The 24,539-nt window shown below is 41.1% G+C and overlaps 1 protein-coding gene across 14 annotated transcripts in view; it reads left to right on the forward strand.

Annotated features, from left to right (window-relative positions):
• The window catches only part of PPIP5K1 (diphosphoinositol pentakisphosphate kinase 1), a 49,013-nt gene that overhangs the window by 20,517 nt on the left and 3,957 nt on the right, over positions 1-24,539 (forward strand). For 5 of the 14 annotated variants that reach the window (XM_044232228.1, XM_044232225.1, XM_044232229.1 and 2 more), the window contains exons 26-31: positions 1,695-1,844; positions 2,465-2,555; positions 5,374-5,499; positions 6,214-6,276; positions 10,836-10,973; positions 21,974-22,087. In XM_044232228.1, the coding sequence (XP_044088163.1) occupies positions 1,695-1,844; positions 2,465-2,555; positions 5,374-5,499; positions 6,214-6,276; positions 10,836-10,973; positions 21,974-22,087 (682 nt within the window). Of the gene's footprint in view, positions 1-1,694; positions 1,845-2,464; positions 2,556-5,373; positions 5,500-6,213; positions 6,277-9,150; positions 9,334-10,835; positions 10,974-21,973; positions 22,088-24,539 lie in introns of all 14 variants that reach the window. The other 9 variants (XM_044232230.1, XM_044232231.1, XM_044232232.1 and 6 more) reach the window with 6 other exon arrangements.

Below are 24,539 nucleotides of genomic sequence, written 5' to 3' on the forward strand. Positions count from 1 at the left end.
GTAGACATGTTTTACTTCATTTCTCTTTCACAGCTGGTCTCCCAGTAAAGCTCCTTAAACTGGCTGCTACTTCTGAGATTAAAGAGATGCTAGTGAGTGGTACTTGAGATTAGGATTTTAAAAGATTAGATTGAGGAGGAGGCCTCTGGATGAATGTGAAAATGCTGTTCTTTAAAAGGAAATATAGTAGAAACAGTATGAACTCTGGGCTGAACTCCCAGTCTGATACTTATAAGCTGTGTGACCTTGGACAGGTTACTTATCCAAGCTTCAGTTTTTCATCTATGAAACACAAGCAGTATCTATCATATAGATGCTTAGTATAACAGTAACTATAATAATAAATCAGTAGCTATTAAAGACCAGGCTGTCTCCATCTCTTTATTGCCTTGAGTAAAATTATAGCTCAGATAGGAGCAATTACATGACACTTTAATATCATCCTTTTAGGGTTATCTGTACTCATCCCAGGAAGGGATGTTCTTCCCTCTGTTCTGAGGAGGATGGTTATCGGCCTGGACCTATGTCCACTGTTTTTGGTGTCTGTCTCTAAGACTTGATTCTAGTTCTCTAGCCTAGAAGGAGGAACTATTATAATGTCACATTGTGTCCAGCTAACTCTGCCGATATTTTTGTTCAGGTCTTTTTTCTTGGAAAGATTTTTTTTACCCTCTTTGACTCAGTGACACTCTTTTTGACCCCATGATTTATCCCTGTCTCAGGAAATTTGTCTGATTGGGGTCCTGCTTTGACAGATAAATCTATTCACCTGGCTCTGTACCAGCTCTCTGTCTTAAAGGAATTGGTGTTTCATTTAGGAGTATCTCAGAAGAATCTGTAACTAGCTTATATAGGTTCAGCCAGGTTTACAGTTCAGATTTTGGAGAAAGCTAAGAAGACAAACTACAGTCTGTTTATTCTTTTCTTCCTGATTATTTTAAGTAGGTTTGATGTTATGAATACTTGGAGCTTCTTTAGGAGGGGTAGGCATTGTTTTCTCTTTGAGGTGTAAGTTAACTTAGTATCTGCAGTACAGTAGTCCCCTACTGACTAACGTGGATCAATCAAGTGGACAAGAATGATGTGTAATCTTCCATCAGTAAGCTGCTTCTCCACATCTAAATGTCTTCCCCATTCACATGGTCTGCCAGTCTCTCTGGCACGGTTGTGCTTAACCCTTTTTCTTCCTCTGGTTTAATGAGTCGAGAGACAGGCAAAGCAGAGCTCTCAGACTTGGTGAGTTGGCTTTTGTTCTTTGAAGCCTACAGAAAGCTTCCTGTTGTAATCACATTTCTTCGTCTTTTCGTCTTAGTTCCTTGTGTTGCTTCTACTATGGCTCATCCAGGATGGTGGTTGCCCAAGACATGCTCCTCAGCTTTGCAAGAAAATCTCCTCTCTACTCCTTGGTCACACAGCCTTTTAATATTAATATTTCCTTTTCTTATTCTATAGGTATAGACATTGCTGTTCTTATCCTTATCAACTATAACCCTCCCCCACGCATCCTTTCTCCTCTCGTCACTTCAAATTTTTGGACAGTTTTAGAATACAGAATCTGTGCCTTCAGTTCAGCTGTGCCCTAGGTGATCATCCTCTCCAGACTTAGAACTAGCTCTGCCCAATGGGCACTGGGGCTTTTGGGAGCCTGGGAGTTAAAGGAGCTGTGACCGGCTTTCCACCCGGTCTGATTGCAGGTCATGAACATGCAGTGCACGGGGAACCTGGACCTGATCCCCTTGCGGGGACGGCGCCGCAGGAGGTCAGGAGACCTCCCCAGGCCTTCCCCAGCCATCGGCCTACAGCCCCGGGCTGTGTCCACCACTCACCTGGCATCCTGCACACAGGTGTCCTCCCCCCTACTTCATCTTCCTTTCCTACCTCTGTCTTTGCCTTTTGGGACCTAGGAATTCTGAACACTATCTGGGGGTGGTGGGGTATGTGTGTGTTGTGTTTCGTGTGATTAGGCCCTTGTAGCCTTTTTAGAAATGTCTCCAGACATGGAAGGGAGGGTTTCCTGGTACAGATAAGAAACCGAGTGTGGTTGCCATAACCACAACTGTCCCATGGAAAGAGGAGAAGGTAGCCAGACTTTCCTTCTTATCACGGCTCATTTATTGTGATTGGCTTTCTGAGTCCTGTGGAGGGATACATAAGATTAAGGAACCCTTCTCTGCTGACTACTGAGAATGGTTGAATAATCATTTCTCAGATTTGGGATAGAAGGGCTGTGGGGACAGGCATCTTGGAAATACAAGTGCCATCTGGTATATAGGATTCCCTGGACAGTTCCGTCTGCAAAGTATGCTCTACATTCCCTTTCCATTCTTTCTCCCCATTAAAAAACCTTTGGTTCGTCCAGATTTTCTGACATTGCTTGGCTTTATAGGGGCAGGAATTCGGGACCTGGGTTTTAGACGTCTTGGTTGAGGTGGCAAAATGATAATATAGAGTCCTTTTTCTCCAGGTGCTTTCTGAGACTTCATCTTCGAGGCCTGGTGGCTACCGGCTCTTTTCGTCTGCACGGCCACCAACAGAGATGAAGCAGAGTGGCCTAGGTATGGTTTGCCAGCATTTCAACTGTAGTTGGGAAAGGGTGTCTGTCTGTTCTAAAAGGTTCTATTGTGGGAAACCTTAGTTACGGGTGTTGGGGTCATCTAGTCAATGGAATTTTGGGGTGGGGCTAGGGAGGATGAATTGGGAGAAGCCAAGTTTAGGTGTGAACTTTGATCCCAGGTGATTGTTTCCATTCCAGAAAGGTGTTTGTCTTTCGGTTTTTTACACCCACTTTCTCTGGCTCAAGGGCATTTTTCTGGCTTCCCCTCTCACTCCTTATCTGTCCTCCCGGTCTAGCCCAGACCTTAAGGGACCATGGAGACTCTGAAACTTCAGAGTTATCAGAGACAAAACTATAGAGGTACTTGTGACCTCCTCATAAGTGTCCTGTTGTTCATTTGGAGAACTTGTGCCATGTCTTCCTCTGAGACCTATGTTTATTATATCCCTGCTCTGGCCCCTCCTACCTCCATGCCCTCTCCTTCATCCTCTCCTAATTCTGTAATTTTTTTTCCTTCCTTCCTGAAATTTGAGGGACATATCTGAGACTGGTGTAGTGGCAGAGGCTTCTCTCAGGACTTTGAGGGAATGTCTCTTGATTTTTTTGATTCCTGGAGAGGGGTGGAGAACATCATTCAACCTTTCCTAAGAACACAGACTGCAGGAAGGACCAAGCCTCAGAGGGTATTGTATTCTTTGGGAGTGGGGAGTGGTCCTTGGGAGGGGCTATCTTTGAATACAGGGCCTTGTGAGCCAGTAAGTAAAACTGGCAGTTTGAGACAATTGTGTGGGGTCTGGACTTGGTCCTCTGGCTTCTATCTTGTCCTATTATTCTTTATCTCCTTTCATTTTTCTGTTACTTTTGTCCTTGACACCCAATTTCCTGGCTGCAAAATGGTTAGCTTTTACCAGCAAGGGGGAAAAAGGTTTTTGTAACTTTCCTGGCTAATTATATGGGAGTAGGTTGCCTTCTGGATCCCTGAAATGAGGTAGATGGATTGGGGCATGAAAAATAAATGACAAATATATAGATCTGTGACATGGACTTCTCTTCCCAGAAGTTTCAGTAAAGAATTGGTTTCAGGTAAGCTGAAAATGAGGATAGTTGTGTCTGGTCCAGTTAAGTAGGAATGCTGTCAAGAACGAGACCGAAGTATGAACGTGGGACTGGTTGGCAGAGGTGGTGGTAAGGTAGACACTACTGTCTGAGATGATCCTAGGCCTGGACAGGGCAGGATTGGCAGGACTGCACCAGAAAATTATTTAGTGAGGGAAGTAAATGTAGAACAAAGCTTTGGTCATCTGAGATAAAGCCAGTTAGTTTCAGCTTCTCTGAAGAAAAGTAGACATATTTAACAGTCTTTATTATTCTCTGGAACCCCATTCTAGAGCCAGTTTACATGTGAAAGGTAGGAAAAGTTGCTGCATAGAGCAGTAATCTTGAATTCCAGATTATTAGCCATCAAAGTTTTCTTGATTTCTATAGTGGTCTTGAAATGCTGAGACCCCTGAAACCATGACCTGCCCCTTGTGGGCTCAAAGGAATTTGACCTTCTTTCCATTCTGACCATCTCTGCTATGTTAAGTTCCCAAGCCACACCCAGGTTCTTGGCTAAGATGGATTTGGAAGTAGAGGGCCAAGTCCCATAAACTTGGGTATCAGTCTCATCTCTTCCTCCCACTCTGTCCTCATGACCTAGAGTAGAAGAGAGGACTATAGAGTCCCAACCCTGTTCTCAGTCGTATTTGGAGCATTGACTAGTTTATTTGCTTCAGAGATTTTTAAAGTTTTATTTACTCCTCTGATTGGCAGTATACTCACTTTGCTTTCTTTGAACTTAATGTGTAGGCTTTGAGCACAGGGCTTATAAGGCTTATAACTTTTGAAAGTAGAAAAAACATGGCTTTTTTTTATTGTTTCCTATTTACCAGGACTTCCTCCTTATTAATAGGGCCCTCAGCACATAGTAGGCATGCTCTCCATGTAATCACCGGACTCCTCACATGTCTTCAATTTGTGTCTGTCTTCACTTCTTTCTTCTTGATGAAAAAATAGTTGTTTCTTTTCTGACTGAACACAATTGATCTTCAGAATCAGGAGACCCTGGATTCCAATCTAGTTTAGCTTCTGGGAAACTGTATGAACTTGAGCAAATGAGATCCCTTTTGAATCTCAGTTTCTTTACCTCTAAAATGAGGAAACTGTACTGGATGATCTTTGAGTCCCTTCCCGCTTTAAAAATTCAGTGAGTCTCATACATACTTCTTTTCTTGAGAAAAGTGAAAAAGGCCTGAAGAGAGATAGAAGGAAGGGAATGGAAGGACTTAGGAGGAATTGGAACTTACGTGAATTTGGAATTTGAGTTGAGTGCTCAAAACCTAGTCTCTAGTTTCAATCAAAGTTCTTTCCTTTTAAGTCTATAAGGGGACTATAATTCTAACTTCTTCAAACTCTATATCCAGGTTAAGGAGCACTGAATTAAATCTAGAGAGATCTACCTATTCTTTTCGTATTCCTAAGTTGTACCTGGAGAGCAGAGTCTACCCCTTTCAGTAACTTTGACTCCCCTAATATGACTAACCCTGTATTTGTAGTGACCTCTTGTATCTACCATGTAGATCTTCAGCAGAATCCCTACCTTGCTTGCCCAGTGGAGCTATGGACAGTAGTGAAATCTGTTTGTGGTTATGCGTAGTGGCCACATATGGGTGGTTCTGAGTGACTGTGTGTGTGTCTTCATGTTGGCATGTGAAGTTATGTGTACTTCTGTGTGGTAATTGCAGCTTTGTGTGGCTACTAATGCACTCCCGGCCTTGCAGGCTCACAGTGCACAGGGCTGTTCAGCACCACAGTGCTGGGCGGCTCCTCCAGCGCCCCGAATCTTCAGGACTACGCCCGCAGCCATGGCAAAAAGCTACCACCTGCCAGTCTGAAGCACCGAGATGGTATGTGGGTGGGTTTTGGGGGGCAGCTCTTTTCTTCATTTGTCCCCCAGCACAGATACAGCTCAAGAACCATTCATACTTAAGATGGCACTGACACTGGCCTTATAACAAGTTGCTTCATCAATTATAGAGGGGAGAAGGAACCAAGACCCCATCCACCCCTCCATTTGCATTCCCTCTCAGTGCAATAAATACTACTTATTTACGCTTATCCCTTCATAATCTCCCACATACAGCCCTGCTACATCAATTTACTCCACCTCTATATTCTTTCCTGGATTCTGGCCTGTAGGAGTAAGGACCAAGGATGATGATGATCCATGGTCAGGAAAAATGCAGTGGAGTCTTGACTCAAATCTAGGAAATCAGGGAAGGGGAAGTTGGTCAGTCAAGGCAGGAAAGATGATACGGAAAGAGATTGGGGGAAGGGATGAAAGGTTTTGTACAGATTTTATTTCCAAATGACCAGAAAGAGGATGTGGTGGTGAAATTAGGGTTGTCTGTGGAGCCATATTGTGGTAGAGATGACACACAGATTCCTACAAGAAGATTATTCCAAAGGAGAAGATTGAAATGTGGTAGTCAGGAATCCGAGGGGGGTGTTGGAGCAGGTCATATACTAACTGTAAAGAAAAGAGTATATTGCGGGCAAATTCCAGAGCAGAGGGTGGGGCCAGGAGTGGGTATAATCCCCATGATGTCTTTTCTCCCCAGAGCTCTTGTTTGTCCCGGCCGTAAAACGATTTTCTGTGTCGTTTGCAAAGCATCCGACTAACGGTACGTTTGCTTCTGACTCAATGTCATTCCCCCTCATCATGTCACCTCCAGACACTTAACCTCTGAGTTCTGACACTGACTTTGCCTCTGCCTTCCACTATGTTGACAACGTGCTGTCTCTGAATGAACCGCTCACTACGTGTCCCTCTTGGGGCATACCCTTTGTTGTGACAAACTTTAGTCTTGGCTGCAGCCTGGCTGCCCTATCTGTGTGGCAACTCAGGGACTTATGTCCATGGTCACCATCATCACCATTCTGTCACTTTTTTTAGCATCATCCCCAAAACATTAATTAAACCCTTCCCTTTCCCATCACATGACTGCTGGGTTTTATACAAATTAAACAGTGGTTCTCCTTCATAGGAAGAGAATAGTATTTTCTTTATCATCTCCATGTCTTCATTTTTCCCCTTACTCCTCAGCTTATACAATTTTGATCTTTCTGTTTTTTTCTCCAACTCCTTGTTGGAGTGAATGATTCATTTGTTTCTCTTAAATGGAGCAGTGCTGCTGCAGTTCCCCATTCCCAAACATACCCCTATGGGTACTGGTCTTGAGTTTATGGTTTTCCATCACCATATTCTTAACCACCTATCACTGTGTGTACTTTATGTGGCTTTATGTGGCTCTTGTGCTCCCGACATCTGCTTTAACTTAGGGTCTGGGCCTAGAAAATAGGAGCCCAGATTGATTTGGGATAAAGAAAGACAGGAGTAGGAGGCAGTAGGTAAAGGAAAAAGGGATTGTAACCTGAATTATACAGCCTAAATTACCATACAGTTTCCCTGTAGCCCCAGCCTACCTAAGACACTGGTATTTCAGAGAAGCTTGAAGTGCAAGTTGAAATGTCTCCTGGGAATTTGGGGGGGGGTGCTTGGGAATGAATAATATTTCAAAAATATTGAAGAATTGGTCTAGCCATACTAAGGTATGAGAGTTTAGAGATCTGTGTAAACTAAAGGGCAGTGGTCTCTGTGTAGGGTGTGGCAGGGCTTACTCCCTGTTTTATCCTTTATATTCTTAGTTTCTCTTTGCCTTGTATCTTGTTCTCAAGGTAAATCCAGTTTTCTTATACATGGTTTTCTTCTGTCCAAGTACTAAGTTTCTTCAAAGGAGGTAAAATTAACTTGGCTTCCTGGCTGGAAAAAACTCCTTAGCCAGTGGCAACTGCTAGATTTTAGCCCAATCAGGCCATACCTCTCCACTAGGCACTGCCAAATTTTAAGTTGCCTAACCCCACCCCCCATCCCAGCTCCCATTTGTGCCTGTAATAGGAGCTCCCCTTTCAGAGTGGCGTGGCTGTGCCTCCAGATATAGTTTCAAATTCTTCTGGCCTTCATGTGCCCCAGTCATCGCCAGAGTAGAACCTCATGCACCAGCCCCAGCCCCACAGCTTGGGACTTGGACTTAGGAGAAGTGTTACTTAGAGTATAGAATCTAGTACTGGGAACTTGGGCTCCTGAAATCTGAGTTAAATCACTGATCTTCTAGTTCTTAGGCTTTGTGAGAAAAGATCCAGATTCATAAAACAGATCCTCAAAGCTATTTATCTCCAGTTCCCTGAGGCCTTGATTAGCAGCCTCACCGATTAAAGAAGAGATGAATTAATTCTACCAAAAGGAAGAGAAGAAGAAAGACCTGGATAATTCAGTAGAGTACAGGAGAGTAAATTCAAGATCTCCTCCAACACCCTGCACACTTGCTCAGGGGCCTTCTGGCCATTCTTCTCCTTGTACTTGAGTTTGGAAGCTAAAGTGCTTGAGAAGCCAGAATCTGGGATCTCCCTGCTGGTATCAGGAGAAATGTGGAGCTATTCTGTCACTTGCTGAAGATTACCTAGACTTAATTTGTTCCTAAGGACAATAGGAGGGCTCTATCCCATGGTCAAATCTTGCTTGACTGACCTAGCAGTTACAGAGGGGATGCTCTGTCTGCAAATACTTATGGCACATTAGTGACATATGCACCCTACTGTCCCATTGCCATCATCTCTTTGCTGTGCTGTCTTGCTTTGAAAGAGCAGCTGGAAAACCTGGACCTAGCTTTGGAAAGGAAGCAAGGCAGTGCTGTCTCCTTACCTTAATGACAGAACATCTCTCAGCCATCCCTGCTTCAGTAGTGGATACAGAGTCCCCTGAATCCTGATATTTATATGAACATTTCTTTAAAATCTGTATATTTGGACAACAGTAAAGGCTGATTAGTCAGTATCTTCATTTTCACATACTGATTCTGTTTTTTACATACTCTGTTTTAAAGGACCTTTATACCTGGTGTCCCGTCAATCTCCTTTGCCATTTGCTTAACACCAGCCCTGTTTATGGCTATTGTAGAGTCGTCCAGAAGACCTGGTCTGAGCCTTTTTAGCTTCAAACTTGACCTTAATACCCGATACCATTCTTGACCCTCTTCTCTAAGTGACTTTGAATCTTTGTATCTCTATACCAACTTTATAAATACATTGGTTTGTGAAGCAGGTCATAAGTAGGGTTTCTCTAGGAATGAACAGGGGCTCTAGAGCGCTAATCAAGACTCCAGCTACAAAACTGCCCGCTTACCCCCATCCAGAATGATGTGATTGCTGTCTGTAAGCACTGACTTAATTATGCACAGTGAAAGAGGGGAGGGCCTTGCTGTATGATGATGTCTCACTAGTCCCTTCTTTTAGACTCCTTGTGATGCCGATACTCTTCTTCCCTGCAAGAGATACCCAGTTGTTCTGACCATCTCTGCTTCTCTCTTAGCTCACCTTGGAGCTGAGTGGCCCCACCTCCCAGTAATGCTTGTGCCACTCAGTGCCCCCCTCATTGTCTCTCCCTCTTCTCTTTCTTTATCTTTGTGCTTCCTGCCGTGGTCCTCCCCCATCCCCTCCAGAGCTGCTGGATGACCAGCACCCTGTGGTCCGGTTGCTGCGCAGTTTTTCCTCTGACTGTCCAGGGGGCCGGCCAGTCTCCTTGGATGCCACGCTGGCGCATCACCTGCACCAGTGCTCCTACCACCTGCGCCTCTTCCGGAACTGGCTGCGCTCAGGCCAGGATGATCCCGAGTGCCTCTACGGTACCCCCTGCCACCAAGCTGGCTGCTGTCACTGCCCTGGCTGGGACTGACTGCTTTGCTTATTGCACTTCTGGCAGGAGAGCCCACCTATTCCTTTCTCCTATTTACCCTAAGGTTATGTGACTTGCATTTAGTTGCTTGGATATGGGATTGGAGCCAGACTGCCTGGTAGCTGTAGCATTGGCTGCTCTTCCCCTTACTGTTTTCCTTCCTTATTGCCTCCTAATGTTACCCATTCCCAATTCTGTTCGGTGTAGGAGTAGTCTCTTGCCCTGAAATCTGTTCTTGTCTCTATAACCCGCTGCTAATTACCATTTTCAGATGCAAACGTTTTTCTAGTAACCATGCTGAGGATCTAGAGACTGTACTCCTCTGATGCTCCTGCCACAAGAGTACGGGGGGGTGGGGGTCGGGGCACGGAATTGAGGCACAAAGGTCTTAATTGAATCTTTGAAGCAAACAAGGGCCAGAGTTAGAAGATGGTCAGGTATAATCCTTTCTAATTATAGGTTTTACTCGTTAGTGAACAGGAGGCTATGTCTTACATAGATATTGCTGTCCTGCCTACTATTAGTTTCTTTAAGGAGTTATAAAGAAACATAGGAAAGATTGCAGGCTGAAACAATGCTTAAGATGACAATGCTTCTTGATCCTCCCATGGAAACATTTTTTTTCATCAACACTCTCTGGGATTAGGGTTATATTTAGGTTTACCCTTTACCCTAACCAGACTGGTGAACCTACATTGGGATTGTTAGGTTCAGATAGAGAATCAGGATTTATTCTTCTTCCTAGAGATTTTCCTCATTTTCCTGATGGAATAGAGAAATCCTAGCAAGTTGGGGGTTTTCCAGTGAGAGCAGAAGGGAGAAGCTTTGATGTGATGGAAATGACCAAGAAAGAACTTCCATCCCCCAGCCTGTTCATGCATGTTTTTTCCCTTGGCTGAGCTTCATGTGTATTGCATGCTCTCCAGCTTGCTTCCAGATATTCTAGCCTTTCTACCCATATCCCAAATCTGCATGAATCCTTCTTCAGATTCCATGCCTTCCTCCTTAATCCGGTTCTCTTTACACAATTCCTAAAAGCTACTGTTTCTTCCCAGCTCCATGACCTCCCTGCCTCATTTAGACCTTCAGTTTCACCCCTTACCTCTGGACTTTTGTTTTATTCCCCTAGAAAGAGCAAGAGCAATATAGGTGCTTACCCTATTGGAATTCTGTTGGTTTTTCCATGGGTCATTACAGGCTCTCCATGGGTAGGATGAGAGGTGATTTGATTCACTTGGAGGCCTTAGCAGCTAGATTTCTTAGGATTCTGGAGGTGAGAAACAGACACCTGTAGGGGCTCTAAAGAGTTCCCGCTCCTGAAATCTTGGATACCCCATACTCCAAAAGCCACGGATTCTCCTGATGGCTCTCAGGGACTCTCCATGCTTCCTTGGACAGTTGGGGTATATCTGGCAGGAATAACATTGACTTTGCCCATCTCTTTTCTAATAGGATTTGAAGGGTGTTCCATGGTGCCTACCATCTACCCCTTGGAAACACTGCATAATGCCCTTTCCCTGCGTCAAGTGAGTGAATTCCTAAGTAGAGTCTGCCAGCGCCATACTGATGCTCAAGCACAGGCATCTGCAGGTATGGAGAATACTCTCCTTATCTTGTACCCCTGTCTCTGTTCCTACTCCTGTCCTTCCTAGAATGTGAGTAGTAAATTAAAAAGATAGGTGCTCCAAAAAGACACAGAACTAGCCTTGAAAAATTATTTAATTGCATAGGCCAGTTCAACATCATAACTTCCTAAGTTAATTTATAAATTTAACATGATTCCAACACAAATTGAAAAGTTTTGAAAAGGTGTTTTTTTTAAATTTTTTTTTCATTTGAGAGAGAGAGAGAGTGTGCGCGCGCGCGCGTGCGCGAGCTGGGGAGAGGGGCAGAGGGAGAGGGAGAAGCAGCCTCCCTGCTCAGAGAAGGGACCCAGGGACTGGGTCGATCCCACATGGGGCTCAATCCCACATGGGGCTCGATCCCAGGACCCTCGGATCATGACCTGAGCTGAAGGCAGGCACTTAACCAACTGAGCCACTCAGGTACCCCAGAGTAATGAAAAGCTACTAGCCCTATCAGATTTTATAACATTCCATAAAAATTCTATAACGAGGGGCACCTGGGTGGTTCAGTGGGTTAAGCCTCTGCCTTCAGCTCAGGTCATGATCTCAGGGTCATGGGATCGAGTCCCACATCGGGCTCTCTGCTGGGCAGGGAGCCTGCTTCCTCCTCTCTCTCTGCCTGCCTCTCTGCCTACTTGTGATTCCTGTCTGTCAAATAAATAAATAATCTTAAAAAAAAAGTTCTATAACAAAAACACTGTTGTATTCATACATGAATAGAGAGAGACCAATCAAACAAAATAGAAGACCTAGAAGTAGATTAAGTTAGCATTTCAAAATATTGGGGGAAAGACAGACTTTTTTTTTTTTTTAAGTTTTTATTTGTTTATTTGAGAGAGAGGGAGCGAGCACGAGGGGCAGACCAAGAGGGAGAAGCAGGCTCCCCACTGAGCAGAAATCCTGATGCAGGGCTCAATCCCAGGACCCTGTGATCATGACCTGAGCTGAAGGCAGACACTTAACCAACTGAGCTACCCAGGTACCCCAAAATTTTTCAGTAAGTAAAGTTGGCACAGCTAAGTGGTCATTTGACAAAAATTAAAATTGAATTCATACTTCATGCTATATATTAAGATATTTGTTCATATATATGGAGTTCATATGTTTCAGAAATCTAAATGTAAAAATTAAGCAATAGGTTGCTCCAAGGGTTTGTCCTTCACAGAAACACCAAAAAAATCAGTCAAAAACTATCAGAATCTGCTTTGTCAGACCTCTGGAAAATAATCAAAAGTTTGCAGCAACAAGAAAAATGCTAAATCAAGAAAGAGGCACCCTAAGAATGGCAGGAAGCTTCCTATCATTTTTCTTTCTCTTATCCTACCCTCTCCCCCACCTCAACAGCAGTCTTACAGATAGCAGAGCATGGTGTCAGTGTGAAACTCTGGTCCCTAGTTCCTAAAGGAGCAGAACAGACTTTATTCTCAAAGAATTATGTTTATCTAACTTAGCTACTATAACTTGTCTGACTTGAAGAACTGTTACAAGGTGCTTACCTTTGTTTCATTGAATCAGGGCAGGAAAGTAGCTATGCAGAAAGTGTTCCCTGAAAACATTGTAAGGCAAATGAACAACATACTGCTGCCTGGGACAAAAATTATAATTGAGGCAGACAATAAGTGTGCTGAAAGCCTGGGGTGAAAACTTAGGTAGAGAGTTTCTTTGGAAAATTAAGGCATTCAAGGGATGCCTGGGTGGCTCAGTCAGTTAAGCGTCTGCCTTCAGCTCAGGTCATGATCCTAGGATGAAGTCCCTCATCTGGCTCCTTGATCACCCGGGAGCCTGCTTCTCCCTCTGCCTGCTGCTCTCCCTGCTTGTGCTCACTCTTGCTTGCTCTCTCTCTGACAAAAAATAAATAAAATACATTAAAAAAAGGAAAATTAAGGCATTCAAAAGCCCCCACATATACTAGGGAAGTTAGAAGCCATGTGCATGCCTAGGGAGGGACTCAGGAACAGAAAACACATGAGACTACCCTAAGATTTTTCCTCTGCCCGAATTCTAGACACAGCACAGGCAAGAATTGAAGACTAAGAGGGATTTATAAACAGTCTTGCTAAATGTTGAAGGAATACCTCAACCAAGAACCAATCTGCAAAGACAGAGAATTCCCCTCCCCTCCCTTTGCCTCCTTTCCCCTCATCTTCCACTTCCCTTCTTTTGGTTCTTGGCAGTCAAGGAAATTCTTGTCAGAATACTAGCTGTGGGGCACCTGGGTGGCTCAGTTGATTAAATGTCTGACTTCAGCTCAGATCGTGATCTTGGGGTCCTGGGATCAAGCCCCGTGTCAGGGAGTCTTTGGGGAATCTGCCTCTCACTTTATCCCTCTCTCTGCCCCTCTCTCCCTGCTTGTTCTCTCTCTGTCTCAAATAAATAAAATCTTAAAAAAAAAAAAACAAAAAAACTTAAAAAACACTAGCTGTGAAATAAGCTAAAGGAACAGAGATTTCAGAGACTACATATGACAAAGACAGACTTAACAAAAATAGCTTAGAAAAGTCAATAAACAGCCACAGCCCACAGCAAACAAGCCCTGGCGGAGGCTAGGGGGAATACTCTGATATTCAGAGTTAGCAAAATTACAATGTTCAAAATGTCCAGTTTTCAATAAAATATGCAAAGATACAGTACAGTATGGTTCATTTTCAGAAGAAATGAACAGAAACAGTTGCTAAAGAAGCACAGATGTTAGACTTACTGGAACAAGGAATTTAAATCAGCTATCTTAAATATGTTTAAAGAGCTAAGGGGAATGATAGAGAACTGAATGAAATCAAGAGAATGATGTCTCAGCAAATACAGAATATCATTAAAGATATAGAAAATATAAAAAGAAACCAAACAAATTCTGAGAGTGAAAAGTATAACAGAAATGCAAACTTCACTGGAAGGTGTCTTGGAAGATATGAACAGGCTAAAGAAAGAGTCAGCAAAATTAAAGATAAGTCATTTGAAAATGTCTAGTCTGAAGAGGAGAAAGAAAAAAAGATCAAGAAAAAAAATTAACAGAGCTAAAGAGATCTGTGGGACACCATCAAGAATATGAACATACACAGGTGCCTGGGTAGCTCAGTCAGTTAAGCATATGCCTTTAGCTCAGGTCATGATCCTGGGGTCCTGGAATCAAGCCCCACATCAGGCTCCCTGCTCCTCAGGGCTCCTGCTTCTTCTTCTCCCTCTGCTGCTCCCCCCAGCTCGTGCTCCTTCTCTTTCTCTGTCAAAAAAAAAAACAAAAAAAAAAAAACCCAAAAAACCAACCCAGCATATGCATGATCAGAGTCTCAGAAGGAGAAGACAGAAAGAGGCAGAAAAATATTTGAAGAAATAAGGGCTCTGAAGAGCTCTTTCTCAACTTGGATAAAGACAGAAATCTATACATCCAAATAGTTCAAACACCAACAAGGATAAATTGAAAGAGATCCGCACTGAGATATACTATAATCAGATTGTCAAAAGACAGAAAATCTTGAAAATAGCAAAAGAAAAGTAACTTATCACATACAAGGGATCTTTAATAAGATTAACAATGAATTTTTTTTGTAAGATTTTATTTATTTATTTGACAGGCAGAGTGAGAAGCATGCTCCCTGCTGAGCAAGGAGCCCCATGTGGGGGCTTAATCCCAGGACTCTGGGATCATGACCTGAGCCAGAGGCAGATGCTTAACCCACTGAGCCACCCAGGTGCCCCTAACAACCAATTTCTCATCAGAAATCACAGAGGTGGGGTGCCTGAGTGGCTTAGTGGGTTAAAGCCTCTGCCTTCGGCTCAGGTCATGATCCCAGAGTCCTGGGATCAAGCTCCTCATCAGGCTCTCTGCTCAACAGGGAGCCTGCTTTCCTTCCTCTCTCTGCCTGCCTCTCTGCTTACCTGTGACCTGTGTCTGTCAAATAAATAAATAAAAACCTTTAAAAAAAAAAAAAATCACAGAGCCCAGAAAGCAGTGGGATGACGTATATTAAGTGTTAAAAGAAAAAAAAATGTCAACCAAGAATTCTTTGTCTAGCCAAACTGTTAAGAAATGAAGAAGAAATTAAGACATTACCAGGTAAACAAAAGTTGAAGGAGTTTTTCACAAGTAAAACTGGCTTACAAGAAATGCTGAAAGCTTTTTGGGATGAAATAAAACAATACTAGATAGTTACTTGATACCATACCAAAAAATGAAGAACCCTGGTAAAGGTAATTACATTGGTAAATATAAAAGACAGCATTTCTGTATTTTTGGTTTGTAACTCCTTTTTTTGTTTCATGTATAACTTAACACACAAATGAATAAAATAGTCATTACAAGTCTGTATTAATGGACATGCAATGCATAACGATATAATAATTTGTGACAATATAAGGTGAGGACTGAGCTTTATAGGAGCAGAGTTTTTATGTTACTGAAGCTAAATTTGCTATCAATTCAAACAAGATTATTATAAATTCAGGATATTAATTGTATCTCCATAGTAACCACTATGAAATATCTAAAAAATGTACAGAAAAAGAAATAAGGGAATCAAAATGATACACTAAAAACATCATTTAAACACAAGATGAGGGGTGCCTGGATGGCTCAGTCAGCTGGGTGTTTGCCTTCAGCTCAGGTCATAATATCCAGGTCCTGGGGTTGAACCCTACGTTGGCCTTCCTACTCAGCAAGGAGTCTGCTTCTCTCTTTCTCCCTCTGCTCCTCCTCACTACTTGTTCTCTGTCTCAAATAAATAAAATCTTAAAAAAAACAAAACAAAACACAAAGATGTTAATAATGGAGGAAATGAGGAACAAAATACAGTCTAAGATGTATAAAAAATAGTGAAATGACAGAATTAAGCCCCTTCTTATCATTGACTAGTCTACAATGTAAATGAATAAAACTCTCCAATTAAAAGGCAGAGATTAGCAGAATGGATGGTTTTTTAAGAATGGATTTTTTAAAAGATTTATTTATTTATTTTAGAGACAGAGAAAAACTGAAGATGGGGAGTGGGGAGGGACAGAGGGAGAAGGAGAGAAGTCCCAAGCAGACTCCCCACTGAGGGTAGAGCCTGATGCAGGGCTCAATCCCACCACCCTGAGACCACAACCTGAGCTGAAACCAAGAGCAGGATGCCCAACTGACTACCCCCCAGGCACCCCAGCAGAATGGATTTTTTAAAAAATCATCCAACTGTATGTTGTCTACATAAAACTCCCTTTAGATCCAACAGTACAAATAGGTTGAAAATGAAAGAATAGAAAAAGATATTCCATGCAAATAATAACTAAATGAATGCTGGGATAACTATACTAATGTCAGACAAAATAATCTTTAAGTCAAAAATTGTTCTAAGAGACAGATGTCATTATATATTGATTAAAAGTTTAATTCATCAAGAGCATACAAAAATTACGAACATATATCCACCAAACAACAGAGCCCCCAAATATATGAAGCAGACATTGACAGAATTAAAGGGATAAGTAGATAGTTCTACAATAACAGTTGTAGACTTTAATATCTCACCTTTAGTAATAGAGACGTGCTCGCTTCGGCAGCACATATACTAAAATAGTAATAGAGAAAACAACCAGACAGAAGATCAGTAAGGAAACAGAGTTTCAGTAACACTCTAAACCAGCTAAACCTAAGAGACATAAAGAACATCCTACCACCAACAAAATACAGATTCTTCTTAAGTGCACATGATACACCATATGGTAGGTCACAAAGAAAAATTAAATAATTTTAAAAGATTGAAATCATACAAAATACCCTCTCTAGCACAGTGGAGAATGGCGCTAGAAATCATTAATGGAAGGAAAACGAAAATTCACAAATATGTTGAAATTAAACACATTCTTAACCTTCTTCAGGTCAAGGAAAAAATCACATGGGAAATTAGAATATACTTTGAGATGAATGAAAGTGAAAATGCAACATTCCAGAAGTTATGGAATGCAGCAAAATCCGTGCTAAGAGAGAAATTTACAGCTGTAAACACCTACATTTAAACCCAGGAAAGATCATAAACCAAAAACCTAACTGTATACCTTAAGGAAGTAAGAAAAGAAGAACAAACTAAACCTAAAGCTAATAGAAAGATTGAAATAATAAGGATTAGAACAAAGAAGTAAAGAATAGAAAACAGAATCAGCAAAACCAAAAGTTGGTTCTTTGAAAAAAAATCAACAAAATTGACAAACCTTTAGCAGACTAAGGAAAATTGAGTGTTGATGCAAAATAACCAAAATCAGAAATAAAAGTGGAGACATTGCTACTGACCTTACAGAAATAAAAAGAATTATAAGAGAGCACTATGGGGGCACCTGGGTAGCTCAGTCAGTTAAGAATTTGCCTTCAGCTCAGGTCATGTTCCACACATCTGGCTCCCTGCTCAGTGAGGAATCTGCTTCTCCCTCTCCCTGTCCTCTCCCCCCCCGCCCCGCCCCCACTCATGCATGCATGTGCTCATTTTCACTCTCTCAAATAAATAAATAGATTTTTTTTTTTAAAAGAACACTATGAACAGTTACATGCCAATGAATTACATAACCTAGATAAACAAATTCCTAGAAGCACATAAACTATAAAAATTGACCCAAGAAGAAGTGGAAAATCTGAACATAATCTATAACACAGAAAAAGACTGAATCAGTAGAAAAACTTTTAACAAAGAAAAATCCAGGATAAGATAGCTTCACTGTTGAAATCTACCAAACAGTTCTATGAAGCCAGCATTACCCTGATATGAAAGCCAGACAAAGACACCGTAAGAAAACAAGAATTCCTTATGAATATAGAAGCAAAAATTTCCTGTATTTTTTTGGGTAGGTGCCATGACCAGTGAGGGGCTTGAGCTCATGACACTGAGTTGAAGACCTGAGTTGAGGTCAAGAATCAGATCTTGAACCGACTGAGCCAGCCAAGTGGCCCAGAAGCAAAAGCTCCCAATAAAATACTAGCAAACCGGGGCGCCTGGGTGGCTCAGTGGGTTAAAGCCTCTGCCTTCGGCTCAGGTCATGATCCCAGGGTCCTGGGATCGAGCCCCGCATCGGGCTGTCTGCTCCGCGGAGAGCCTGCCTCCTCCTCTCTCTCTCTCTGCCTGCCTCTCTGCCTACTTGTGATCTCTGTCTGTCAAATAAATAAATAAAATCTTTAAAAAAAAAAAAATACTAGCAAACCAAATCTAAGAGCAAGTTGACAAAGTGAGGTTTATCTCAAGAATGCAAGGGTAGGGGCGCCTGGGTGGCTCAGTGGGTTAAAGCCTCTGCCTTCGGCTCAGGTCATGATCTCAGGGTCCTGGGATCGAGCCCTGCATCAGGCTCTCTGCTCAGTGGGGAGCCTGCTTCTGCCTCTCTCTCTGCCTGCCTCTCTGCCTAATTGTGATCTCTCTGTCTGTCAAATAAATAAATAAAATCTTTAAAAAAAAAAAAAAAGAATGCAAGGGTGATTCAAAATAAGAAAACACTCAGTGTAATATACTATATTAAAAGAACAAAGGGAAAAATGCAAAATCATCTTAATTTGGTAAAATTAAGATTTGATAAAATCTTAATTTGATAAAATCTGCTACCTTTAATTTGATAAACTCTACTACCCTTTCATGATAAAAACAACCAGCAAACTAGGAATGGAAGGGAACTTCCTCAACATAATAAAGGGCATTTATGAACAACCCATAGTGCACATCATACTCACTGGTGAAAGACTGAAAGGTTTTCCCCATGATAGGAACAAGACAAGGATGCCCACATTCACCACTGCTGTTCAACATTGCACTGGTAATTTAGGCAGAACAATTAGGCAAGAAAAAAATTGGCATAGAAATTGGAAAGGAGAAAGTAAAGCTATCTCTATTTGCAGAGGTCATGGTCCTATGTAGAAAATTGCAGAGAATCCTCAAAAAAACTTCCAGAACTAATGAACAAGTTCAGCACAGTTTGCAGGGACAAGATCAACTCACAAAAACCAATTTTGTGTCCCTATACCAGCAATGAAAAGTCCAAAAATGAAATTAAGAAACAATATAATTTATAATAGCATCCACAAAATAAAATACCTGGGAACAAATTTAACCAATAAGTTTATTTAAAGACTTGTACACTGAAAACTACAAAACATTGCTGAAATAAAGATGATCTAAATAAGTAGAAAGACATCCAATGTTCACAACACCCTTCAGTCTTTTTAGACATTCTTTTCCTTAGTAACCTTCCCACAGGAAATTTTAATACCACAAATATACACATATATGTCTGTTTATGGTCCATGGCCATGTGATGGACCACAAACCAATGGGATACGTAAAAAATTTTTTGTCCTCACCAAGAACCAAGTTTGTTGAGAATACATGGTCTAGGGCAAGGAAAGTACAAGGTCATCCTGAGGCATGTTGTAACAGAAGCAAGGAAGCAATCAAGCCTGAAGAGGCTCTTACTGACCACAACTGGAATATTTTACACTTGATCTTAGCCAAAAGGCCAAGAAGTGATACAACTAGAACATTTTAGCATTCAAAATAATAAGTTACTATAATTGACTAAAGGACACTGAAATATAAAAATCCACAAGCTCATAATAAATTATAAGTAAATAATTCTACAAAAAAGAAAGCAAAAATAAAATTTTAAAAATTAATTAATTAATTAATTAAAAATTTAAAAAATCTGCTACATCTGGAAAATACTTTTCACCGCCTCTTTTCTCTGAAAACTAATTAAAAGGAAATAAACACTTATTCTACCTTTTCAGTAGGAACTGCATTTCTGTGTAATCAAATAGCCTCAGAGGGAAAGCTCTTTTTTACAGAAAATATACCAGCTAATAAATGTTGGAGGATTGATAGAATTAGAAAATCACCACTTGGGGTGCCTGGGTGGCTCAGTTGTTGGGTGTCTGCCTTTGGCTCGGGTCATGGTCCCAGGGTTCTGGGATTGAGCCCCATATCAGGCTCTCTGCAAAGCCGGAGGCTTGCTTCTCCTCTCCCACCCGCCCTGCTTGTATTCCCTCTCTCCCTCTCTCTTTCTGTCAAATAAATAAGTGGAATCTTTTAAAAAAAATAGAAAATCATGACAAACCATAAGAGACTCTTAATCTCACAAAACAGAGGGTTGCTGGGGGAAGGGGATAGGGAGAGGGTGGTTGGGTTATGGACATTGGGGAGGGTATGTGATATGGTAAGTGCTGTGAAATGTCTAAGTCTGACAATTCACAGATCTGTACCCCTGGGGGAAATAATATATTATATGTTAATAAAAATAATTTTTTAAAAAATTAAAAAATAGAAAATCACCACTTAAATACTAATGGATACTAACTTAAATACAGTGGATACTAACACAATTAGGCAAGATGTTGGTGGGATTGCTTGGTGCCGAAGGATTACCTCTAATGAGAAGGGGAAAACTTTATGGTGAGATCTTGTGGCTACCAGTTTAACCCAGTTTGTAAACTTAGCTTTACTTAATGGGACAGTGAGACATTATGTTCTTCTAATGTGATATAAAAGTACATGGGATCAGCTATTTGGTATTTTTACCAAAGTTATTTAAATTGAATCATCTAATCAAAACTTTTATGTATAACTTCCATTTTATAAGAAATATAAGCAATAGTGAAACAAGGTAAATGATTCTATGAGGGAGCAATCAGACAAATCCAGAATGTGAGACATGATAGTTCTATGAGACAACTGATCTGTTCTTTTCAAAAAGTCACTCTGAGGGGCATCTGGGTGACTCAATTGGTTAAGCATTCAACTCTTGATTTTGGCTCAGGTCATGATCTCAGGGTCATGGGACCAAGCCCAGCATCAGCTCCATGCTCAGCAGGGAGTCTGCTTGAGATTCTCCCCCTTCTCCCTTTGCCCCTCCCCCTGCTCATGTGCATATGCTTGCTCTCTCTCTCTCTGTTTTTTTAAAGATTTTATTTATTTGACAGAGAGAGATCACAAGTAGGCAGAGAGGCAGGCAGAAAGAGACAGAGGAGGAAGCAGGCTCCCTGCAGAACAAAGAGGCGGATACAGGACTCAAACCCAGGACCCTGAGATCATGACCTGAGCTGAAGGCAGAGGCTTAACCCACAGAGCCACCCAGGCATCCCATGCTTGCTCTCTCTCTTAAATAAATAAATCTTTAAAAAAATCACTTTGAAAAAAAATCACTTTGAGGAAAATAAATGGTGCTGGGGGAGATAATATTCTAGATTAAAAGAGACTTTGGAGATGTGACAAAATGCAATGCATTGTTCATATTTGGATATTACTATAAAAGACATTTGTTGGGGGGGCACCTGGGTGGCTCAGTCGGTTAAGTGTCTGCCTTCAGCTCAGGTCATGATCTGGGATCAAGCCCCATATGGGGCTCCCTGCTCAGCGGGAAGCCTGCTTCTCTCTCTCCCTCTGCTGCTTCCCCTGCTTGTTCTCTCTCTCTGTCAAATAAACAGATAAAATCTTTTAAAAAATAAAAAATAAAAGACATTTGGGAATAATTGTGGGAGATTTAAATATGAATTGGGTATTAGATGATATTAGGGTATTTTAAATTTTGTAATGTTTGTAATGGTGTGTGGCTATGTAGGAAAAATTCCTTATATTTTAGAGCTGCATATTGATGTATTTCAAGGTAAAATGTTTCATAATGTCTGTCATTTTTTAAAAAGAACTTTCTTATGAAGAAATGGGTGAAACAAATATGGCAAAATGTTAACACACTGATGTGGTAAATATAGGAGATGAAGATATCAGTATGGATTGTACTGGTCTTCCAACAACTTTTTTTAAAAAGGGGGAATGGGAAGAGAGCAAAAATTGTTTGAAAATATTCATAATATAAATTTTAAAATATTAAAAACAGTTCATATGAAGGGTCCTTAGGAAATGCTACTTTTCAGCCTGAGAATGTGTAAGTTCGTTTTGACTTATGTTGAGAACGGTGACTCTTGAATGCTTCCTCAAACTCTTTTTTTCCTTCCTTATTTCTCCCCTGTCTATCCAGCCCTCTTTGACTCTATGCACAGCAACCAAGCCTCAGATAGCCTTTTTTCCCCACCCCGTACTCTTCATTCACCCACCCTACAACTCCGGCAGCGCTCCGAGAAGCCCCCTTGGTGTAAGTAATCCTTTTGGAACTGCCTGGAAAAAGGCCAAGAGGGATGGAGGGATTGGTGAGTGAGAGACCTGTCTCATGAGGGAAATAAAGATGAGGGTTGAAAGACCAAGAATAACCAGCAGGGAAACCAGTCTCATCTGTTTCCAAAGTGAGGGAGGATCTGTTTACTCTGTCTCATTATCTCCATTCTCCATGACACCTCTGTTTCATTGGAGAGGCTCCTTAAAGGTAGTGTCCCAGAGGGTACTTTGGGGGAACAAAGGACAGAAACTTCATTCTCCTCAGATTCCCATTTGGTCTCTATACCTTTCTCAAGTACAGATGACTTGAGAGGATACCTGAGTATATAGAAAAGCTGGGAGAAGGAAACTAGAATTTGCTACTACTTTCTACATCCCTTTTCTCAACTTGTCTGTTCTCAGCTGTTAGTTCAAATTGAAGTGCTGCTTTTTCTCATCTCTTCTTTATAACTCTAGCCTATCACAAGGACCCCCTGGGTGGTACAGTTGGTTAAGTATTTGTTGTATTAGGCTCAGGTCACGATCTCAGGGTTGTGAGATCGAGTCTGCTTCAGAGTCTCTCTCTCTCTACCTCTGCCCCTCCCACTAGTGCTCTCTAAATAAATAAATAAATAAACAAATGAACAAATAAAATCTCTAGCCTATCACTAATTTTCCTTGGTAACAGTGTGAATAGTGGAGTCACAGGGACTTCCTAGTGTAATTGTAGGGAAGGGGAGATCCTGGTGACAGAGAGAGGATAAGGACCTGAGACACCAGTGATGGAAAAATCCTTTCCTTATTCAACCTGCCTCCAGAAAATAACTAAAATCAAACATGGCTTTTATTACTTCATTGGATAGGAGTGAAGCAAAGATTCATATTTCAGCATTGGGTTAAACAGTTGCAGACTGGCACCCTGTATGCAGAAGAAACATTCTGTTCCGACACCAAGAGCTCTTCCCCTGAATTTCATATTATCTTACATTCACCTTGTCATTGCTCCTTTTATCTCTCTCCCGGAATGTTTACAGGTTTTGTGCCCCTGGAAATCTTCTTTTTAAATAATACATACATTTTAAAATTTGAGTATAGTTGATATGCAATGTTATACAACATACTAGTTCAACAAGACTATACATTATGCTGTGATCACCACAAGTGTAGCTACCATCTGTCACAATACAATGCTAGTACATTACCATTTACTCTATTCCCCGTGCTGTACCTTTTGTTCCTGTGACTTACTCATTTCATAACTGGAAGCCTGTATCTCCCACTCCCCTTCACCCATTTTGCCTAGCCTCTCACCACCCCTTCACATCAGCTTGTTCTCTGTATTTTAGGTCTGATTCTGCTTTTTATTTGTTAGTTTATTCTTTTTTCTTCTTTTTGGAGTCTGCATATAAGTGAAACCAGTGGTGTTGGTCTTCCTTTATTTCATTTAGCATAATATCTTCTAGGTCCATCCATATGGTCACAAATGGTAAAATCTTTTCCTTTTCATGGTTGAGTTATATTCCTGTGTGTGTGTTTGTGTGTATCTTCTTCTTCTGTTTTTTTTTTAATGCTTCTGCTTTATCTATTCATCTGTTGGTGAACACTTGGGATACTTCCATAACTTGGCTATTGTAAATAATGCTACAATAAACATAGGGATGCATGTATCTTTTGAAGTTAGAGTTTTCATTTTCTTTGGGCAAATACTCAGTAGTGGAGTTATTGGATCATATGGCAGTTCTGTTTTAATTTTTTGAGGAACCTCCATACTGTTTTCTGCAGTGGCTACATCAATTTACATTCCCACCAGCAGTGCACAGACTTTCCCTTTTTTACACATGCTCTCCAGCACTTCCTATTTCTTGTCTTTTTTTTTTAAGTTTTTATTTTAATTCTAGTTAGTTAACATAAAGCGTTCTGTGTTATTTCTTGTCTTTCTGATTCTAGCTGTTCTGACAAGTGTGAGGTGATTTCTCACTGTGGTCTTGATTTGCATTTCCCTGATGATTAGTGATAATGAACATCTTTGCATGTGTCTGTTGGCCATCTGTATGTCGTCTTTGGAAAAATGTCTGTTCAGGTCCTCTACCCAGTTTTTAATTGGATTATTTGGGGTTTTTTGGTGTTGAGTTGTGTAAGTTCTTTACATATTTTAGATGCTAACCATTGGATATAACATATGCAAATATCTTTTATCATTCATTAGGTTGCCTTTTTGTTTTGTTGGTGGTTTCCTTTGTTGTGCAAAAGCTTTTTATTTGAATATAGTATAGTCCCAGTAGTTTATTTTTGCTTTTGTTTCCCTTAGCCTCAGAAGACATGTCTAAAAAAATGTTGCTACCGCTGATGTCAGAGAGATTACTGCCTGTGCTTGCTTCTAGGATTTTTATGGTTTCAAGTCTCACATTTAGGTCCTTGATCCATTTTGAGTTTATTTTTGTGTATGGTGTCAG

This window comes from Neovison vison, chromosome 13 (genome assembly GCF_020171115.1).
Source record: "Neovison vison isolate M4711 chromosome 13, ASM_NN_V1, whole genome shotgun sequence".
Classification (NCBI taxonomy): domain Eukaryota; kingdom Metazoa; phylum Chordata; class Mammalia; order Carnivora; family Mustelidae; genus Neogale; species Neogale vison.